A 7,500-nucleotide genomic window follows, 5' to 3' on the forward strand; every position below is an offset into this window, starting at 1 on the left:
CAAAGAACCTGTGAAAGGCAACTATATACAAAACTAGATATACTGCTATTTAATTAAATTACAAAGACCACGCAAGAATGTCTCCATGTGAGTTGAGTTTCTAGTATTTACAAAGAGCTTTAAGAGGTTAGGAGGTTTTGGCTGAAGCCAGTGTTTTATTTAGCCAGCAGCAGCATTTTAAAGCCAGTTCTCTGCTGCACAGAGAGTCGGTCCGATATGTTGCCTTGGTTTGGTCTTTGTGAGGACACGAGCGGCAGCAATCTGGATTAGTTGCAGTTTCATTCATTTTAGAGACTTGTAAAAACTTAAACACGTCAAACTTAACTGAAAACAAATGGATGAACAAATTCAATTCAATTCAATTCAACTTTATTTATATAGCGTCAAATCACGGCAATGCCATCTCAAGACGCTTTACAGACAGAGGGGAAAACATAATGAAGGCCAATTCATAATAGCCTATATAAGGAAACCAACAGATTGAGTTGAGTCCAACTCAATCTCCCATCCTGAGCAAGCACACTGGCGACAGTGGGAAGGAAAAAACTCCCTTTTAACAGGAAGGAAACCTCCGGCAGAACCCGGCTCAGGACAGGCAGCCATCTGCCTCTGCTGTGTGGGGGGAAGAGGACAGAAAGACAACAGACAACAGGAACTGCTACTCCCGGCCAGGGAGACCTGCTGAGACAGGAGACATACATGTTAATGATGCAACACTGTTATGGGGGGGGGGGGGATAAAAGAGAGAGATAAAGAGAAAAAGAAAGAAGCTCAGTGTATCAGGAAATGTCCCTCAGCAGTCTAAACCTATAGCAGCATAACTAAGGGATGCTAACCATCCCTAGCTATAGGACTTATCAAAAAGATAAGTCTTCAGCCTAGTCTTAAAGGTGGGGAGGGTGTCTGCTTCCCTAACACTAACTGGGAGCTTATTCCATAAGAGAGGGGCCTGATAACCAAAGGCTCTGCCTCCTGCTCGGCTCTTTGAGACTCTAGGAACCACAAGTAAGCCTGCAGTCTGCGAACGAAGTACTCTGCTTGGTATATAAGGAACAATGAGGTCTTTGATATATAGTGGTGCCTGGTTGTAGAGGGCTTTATATGTAAGGAGAAGGATTTTAAATTCTATTCTAGATTCAACAGGCAGCCAATGAAGAGAGGCTAAACCTGGAGAAATATGATCTCTCATGCTGGTTCTGGTCAGGACTCTGGCTGCAGAATTCTGGATCAGCTGAAGGGTTTTCAGGGCATATTTAGGACAGCCCAGTAATAGAGAGTTACAGTAATGTAGTCTCAAAGTAACAAAAGCGTGAACGTTTTTCTGCATCACTCTGAGACAGAATGTCCCTCATTTTGGCTATATTACGTAAATGAAAGAAGGCTGTTTTAGTAACCTGCTTAATATGTGGACCAAAGGACAGGTCAGGGTCAAATATTACTCCAAGGTTTCTCACTATAGCACTGGAAGCTAAAGTAATGCCATCCAGGTTCATTACAAAACCGGAAAATTTAGCTCTGAGTTTTTCAGATCCAACGAGAATTACTTCAGTCTTATCTGAGTTTAAGAGGAGAAAATTTCTAGACATCCAAGTCTTTATGTCTATGAGACAATTTTGTAGCCTATTGGGCTGATTTGTTTCATCTGGTTTAAAGGATAAGTATAGTTGAGTATCATCTGCATAACAATGAAAGTTTATTCCATGCTGTCTAATAATTTTGCCTAAAGGGAGCATATATAGCGTGAAGAGTATTGGTCCAAGTAGAGAACCTTGAGGAACTCCATGACTTACTGTAGTTTGGGAGGAGGACTTGTCATTTTCATGAACGAACTGAAGTCTATCAGATAAATATGATTTAAACCAGCTTAACGCTGTACCTGTAATTCCAATCACCTGTTCTAGTCTTTGTAACAGAATGTTAACAAATCATGTTTAGTTATCAGTCCTCATACTCTAACAATTTTCTCCTGGAGGAAAAATGCTGATTTGGTTACTGATTTAATATGATTTAATATCTATAATGTATAAAATTCAGATCAGAGTTAAAGTTAAATCAGAGACCAGAGTCTCCTTGTCAGACAGTGAGTGAGTTGTGAATTAATCAGCATCATTTTGGGAACAAAGATTGCAACAAAAGATTCATTCATTTTCCAAACTGCTTGGTCTGATGAAGGGTCGCAGGGAAGCTGAAGTCTATCCCAGCAATCACTGGATGTGAGGCAGGGTACATCAGACCATCAGGGCCAGCACAGAGAGACACGTTCACACACACTCCTAAGGAGAATTTAGAGTAACTAATAACCTAACATGCATGTCTTTGGACGTTGGGAGGAAGTCAGAGTACCCAGAGAGAACCCACACAGGGAGAATATGCACACTCCAAACAGAAAGGCCACCTTTTGAGCCTCCCCACAGCTGAGAATCGAACCAGCGCCACTACGCCACTGTGCAGCCCATAACAAAAGAGTGTTGACAATATATCTTATACCATTAAAAAGCCTGTTTTTCTTTTGAAAAAGGATTAGCATTAGCAGCATTCGTGGGTTGAGCTTCAGAGTTGAGAATGCAGGCTTCTCTCTGCCAACGCCAAACAGCTTTTTCTGCTACTGACTTGGTTTTGAGCTTCTGGTACTACAGGTGCTGATGATCAGGAGCCTGATTGGCTCCTGATTGGGAGCACCGTCGAGGATGGACCCTGCTACAGCGGTCAGTTTGATTTGTTCAAGTGTGAAGAAGATGCAGAGAAGGCTTCTCTGACTGCTACTGTGGTAGAGCAACAGGTTTTGATGGAAGTATTGTGATGGAGCAGAGTCTCACTCACTGGAAAAGCAAGGCTTGTTGTCACTGCAGAGAGATATCCAGATGAGATTCTGCAACCAGTAACAATCCCATACTTGCACAGTTTTGCACCAAACTGGATCCAGTTCTCCAAGATCACAACTTTTCCCACCACAGAGTCATGTTTATGAGAGACTACCTCTCAGCCTCACTGAGTACAACTCAGTTGTGCTGTTTGTGCCAGAGTGACCAACACAGTCACACCAGTTCACTTGGAGAATAAGATGCATCCCACAGTTGTGTATGAACAGGGGAGGAGATGCCAGGCTGTTATGGCTGTGTTTGAATCTTCCACAACCTACCGAGGACCCTCTTTGTAAAATGAGTATTGCCTTTCTTTCAGAAAGCCATCCAATAAACAAATGACACCAAACAAGACTCAACAGGAGAGTCAGCTGTTTGGTACTGGCAAAGAAGATATAGCAGGTTTTTCCACACGCGTTAACGTGCCCAGGCATTATTCATTTAACAACAGTATGCAGACCACCTCTTCGAACAAATAACATGTTTTTATTTCTTTTTTAAATCATTGCCCTGCACCAATATATGTATCTGCAAACACACACAACTCACAAAAATGTCGGGATATTCCACTTTTGTGAATTAATTTTAGCTGAACATCTGCAGAGCAAAAGGAGAACGCCACCATGGAGACGTAGAATGAAATATTTAGTGGTGTGGTGTGAGACATTTCCTCCTGCAGCTCACTGTTTTAAGTATCAGGTTTAGCTGACTCTTTATGAGTGATGCCAGGCCAGGAGTTCATTAAATATCAATCACATGGTATCAAATGATGAAGCTGCTTCTCTTCATAGGGATGTGGATGGTAAACATCACTACAGGAACTGAATTTTTTATTTTTTTTATTTTAAAGAGGGACATCTGTATTCAGTAAACAATTGCATTGATCTGAACGTGTATTTCAGTCTTCCAGTTAACATCTGGGTTTTCTCTTCGACTTTCACCAGCTTGTTGAAGTCCCGCTGAACAGTTAAAACGAGTCATCGCAGTTAAAAAGGTCTACAGCAGAACTGCCTGGGCCTAATCTGGGCTAAAATTTTATCCTGTTAATTTTCTTTTAAGGTAAACAAGTTATAGTATTTTAAAATACATTTTGTAGTACATTTAATTTTTTGTAGTAATGTATGCTGGGGTTTTTTTTTTTTTTTTTTTTTTTTTTTAGACACTACATTGATAATTATGTGTTTGATTTTAATAGACAAAAACTGTTTGTGAGAATAAGAAATGGACTGTGTGTTAGAAACTGATCCTGCAGCTCAAGTACAGAAATACTATCCTCCAGTTTGAAAGTCAGGATATGTGCACAGCTTCAGAGCAAGTGTTATGACCCTCAATGGAGTTTGTCCAGGGGTAAACAGGGGTGGCTACATTAACAAAAGAAAACCTGGAAAATGTGCAAATGAAGGCTTTATTTCTGGACCCACTAGTCCCTAAACGCAAAGGTCAGAAAACAACCAAACAAACCCAATAACAAAAGTATTAACCAAAGCTGGCACCAACCCAGCGGTAATCGCAAAAGCGTCAACTAAAACACCAAACAGTCAATCTCCTTCGCAGTCAGTGAAGGAGTGGCAAGCTGTGGCACCAAGGCTCAACCAAAACACAGCTGCCAGGAACAAAGGTTGGTGGCAGCTTTTATTCAGGTGCTCAGTAGAAGGTCTGCCAATCAAGAGTAGGTGGGCGTGTGGCGACCAATCAGCATCCAGCACACATCAGCCTGAGCTCCAGGAAGAAAGAAAGCCAGGTGTATCAGATCCCCCAGGTGATGCTGGTTGGAATGATGAGCTAGATGACTGGCCATGGACTGTAACACAAGCGAGAATAAAAAACACATATAACATAAGTTTATCATCCAGTGTAGTTTTAAATCCTTAAGTTTTAAATAATATATTTACATCACTTGATTTGGTTATTCTAACATTTGTTGGGGTCAAGTGTTCAACAAATAGCTCATTTCCACTGCATAAAAGTCTATTATCGCTGTGGAAATGCATTTGTTGAATTAATTTCAACACCATATGACCTTCCTGCTGTAGTCAGGTTGTTCAAGGGAGGAGGTAGCAACATAGACCTGCTTCTGGTTTCCAAATGGTTTACAATAACAAAAAAAAAAAAAAAAAAATCCCATAATACCATAAAGTGGGGAATAATATGAGGATTTGTTATCACTGTTAAAAAGACAAACTCCTGTAGAGCTACTCTGGTGTGAAAATAGCTGATAAAAGAGCTGAAGTTGCCCTTAACTCTTTAACTATGACAGTGAGTCTCACAGCCATCTGAAAGATGAACTCATCCGACAGTGTCTGTAGCTGATGGGATGTTGAAGACTCCATTCCTGGTGTAGAAAGTGCTGTTCACCACTGACAACCTGGCAAAGGAGGGAGTCCTGTAATTCAGATTGTAGTCACCTGTAGATGAAAGCAAAAGATATTAATCACTTTGTATAAAGAACATAGAAACTATAGACTTGTGCTGACTGAGCTCATGCTTGCTATACTTAGTATGTGACTTGATGAAGCATCTGTCTGTCAAACTAAATGAGTTTTAACCAGTTAGATGACAAATCATTCCTATTCCTATTTAGATTTAATCAGTGTCATTTTATAGTCATACTGTGCAATCTCATTTCAAATCCAGCTGTAAGTGTGGTTGGTCAAAACTTTTGATTTGTTTGCTCAGAGCAGCCATATCAGTTACTGAAGGAACAATTATAACATTGTAGAGCTGTTACAGTAGTGCTTGCCGTGGTGCTTGTGTTTTAATTCCTGAACAGTTTCCAGGATGCCCTGCGAAGAGTTTGATCCGCTCTTGCTTCTACATCTGTTCTACATCTTCCCTCAGAACGACCTCCTTTTCAAGGATTTTCTCTCTCAGTTCATACATCTGCTCTTCAGTCCTTTTTCTCTTTTAGTCAGACAGCTACAAGCCATCACAGGAATGGAGCAAACTTAATCTAGTAGCCTAGAGCCCCCTGGCAAACCTGGAGCAGCTAGCCGTCAGCTAGCCACCTGGAAATGCTCAAATATATCTGAACCCCGTAGTCAGATGGTTAAAAAAAAAAACCATTTCCAGTTTGCAGGATTTTGTTTAAAATGAATAAGTCTCATTTTAAAACAAACAGTAAAAACATTACATTTTGATGGTGTGTTGACTGAGCCTCAAAATGCCAGCACAAGCCTGTTCTGTAGACATTAAAGCATCTCTTTAGTTATTACTGAGGCTGTAATCTTTTGGTTTATTTGACAGACATGTGAGCTAAAGTTAAGTGATATGCAGCACACATTTCCTCCATCGTACCCAGTCTCCAGCCGTACTCCCAGGATGACAGCAGTGGAAAGTCAAATCTCTCCTCAGGTATAATGTGGCCATGTCTCTTCGTGTACAGACTCTGCCGTCTACCCTGTGGAGGATAGGTGCATTGCTTAAAGATTATCACAAAATCTTATTTCGATCATTTTATGTTTGTAGACTGATCTACTACATTATTGCACAACGTTGAAGAGGATGTGTTAAATGCATCAGCACTGTAAACTTTCACACTTTAGAAAGCTGAACATGTGTAATGGTATTTAACAGGGTGAAACAGAGACAACTGCTATCAACTGCACAATAAAAGCGAGGTGGTGTCACAGCGATTCATACACGATGGGAAGAGTCCAGTCTGGCAGGAGGAGAAACATCAAGCTGCTGCTTCTTTTCAACAGCAGGCAGAGGAGGAGAGGGAGGAAGGTTTCTCTGCTTCTCCGGTTCTCTGGTCACAGGATGAGCAACAACCCTGAAGTAGTGCATTTACAGAGTTTAACAAAAACATCTTCAAAGCAGATCAAAACCTGAATATTTGAGTGATGCTTCCTCCCAGTAGCACCAGTTCTACAGAGAACTGTTAAATATATTGAATGGGGAGACAAATACGATAAGCACTGGCTGATCTCTGTGTGTGGCACGGGATACGACACATAAAATATGAGATGCTCGGGGATTCTGCTGTTGTCAATATTTAAGAACCACATCGCAGTGAAAATACAGCACAACAGAACTGGGACACACCCTGGTTGTATCTAAGCAGCTCACCGAGTGTCTGCAGGCAGCTGAGGCAGCTGTACTGGCTCTGCCTTGTTCTTCAGGTTATAACTGGACGGATAAAGTTTGGCATAACGTCCTTTCCAGGCCAAACGAGTCAACATCTCCTTCTTGATCCGCTCCTTGTAGCAGTTCTGCCTCTGAGTTGTCAGCAGGTCTCGCATCTTCTGGCAGAAAGCCTCATAACATAAACATAAACAACCTTCACAAACAGCCTACTGTTGGTATTACTCCTCTAAAAAGGAGCTGTGACACAACTGACAGGTATACTATTTGTAGTCTTGTAGATGATTCTGATCTTTAAAAACTAGAGCAGTAAATGGTCATGAGGCTATATGAAGTCAGTGTTTTTTAGTACATGTCCGGGCTTGAAATTTGGGGTGTTATTGTCAGAAGTGTTCCCAATTTCAAAGAATCACAGGTTTGATTATTGTGAAGTTGATGTTGGACTTGGTTGTTCAGAGCTGCTGCCTTATAACAAACAAGCTAAAGTATGTTTGTGTTTTCTATATATTTCATACATATAAGCATCAACCTTCCCTCTATCTGGCACCACAGGTAG

General features: G+C 41.0%; 1 protein-coding gene across 1 annotated transcript; it reads right to left on the reverse strand.

The window, feature by feature from the left end:
• Nucleotides 1-5,147: 5,147 nt before the first annotated feature.
• On the reverse strand, nucleotides 5,148-7,102 carry LOC306757031 (protein SPMIP1; the record flags this gene model as incomplete). The annotated part of the gene is made up of 4 exons (XM_079241995.1): nucleotides 5,148-5,266; nucleotides 6,156-6,258; nucleotides 6,501-6,633; nucleotides 6,930-7,102. The coding sequence occupies 4 exons, from the start codon at nucleotides 7,100-7,102 to the stop codon at nucleotides 5,148-5,150; spliced, it is 528 nt and encodes a 175-aa protein (XP_079098121.1).
• Between the last annotated feature and the right edge of the window lie 398 nt (nucleotides 7,103-7,500).

Source organism: Telmatherina bonti (assembly GCF_933228915.1).
Source record: "Telmatherina bonti genome assembly, chromosome: 6".
NCBI classification, from domain to species: domain Eukaryota; kingdom Metazoa; phylum Chordata; class Actinopteri; order Atheriniformes; family Telmatherinidae; genus Telmatherina; species Telmatherina bonti.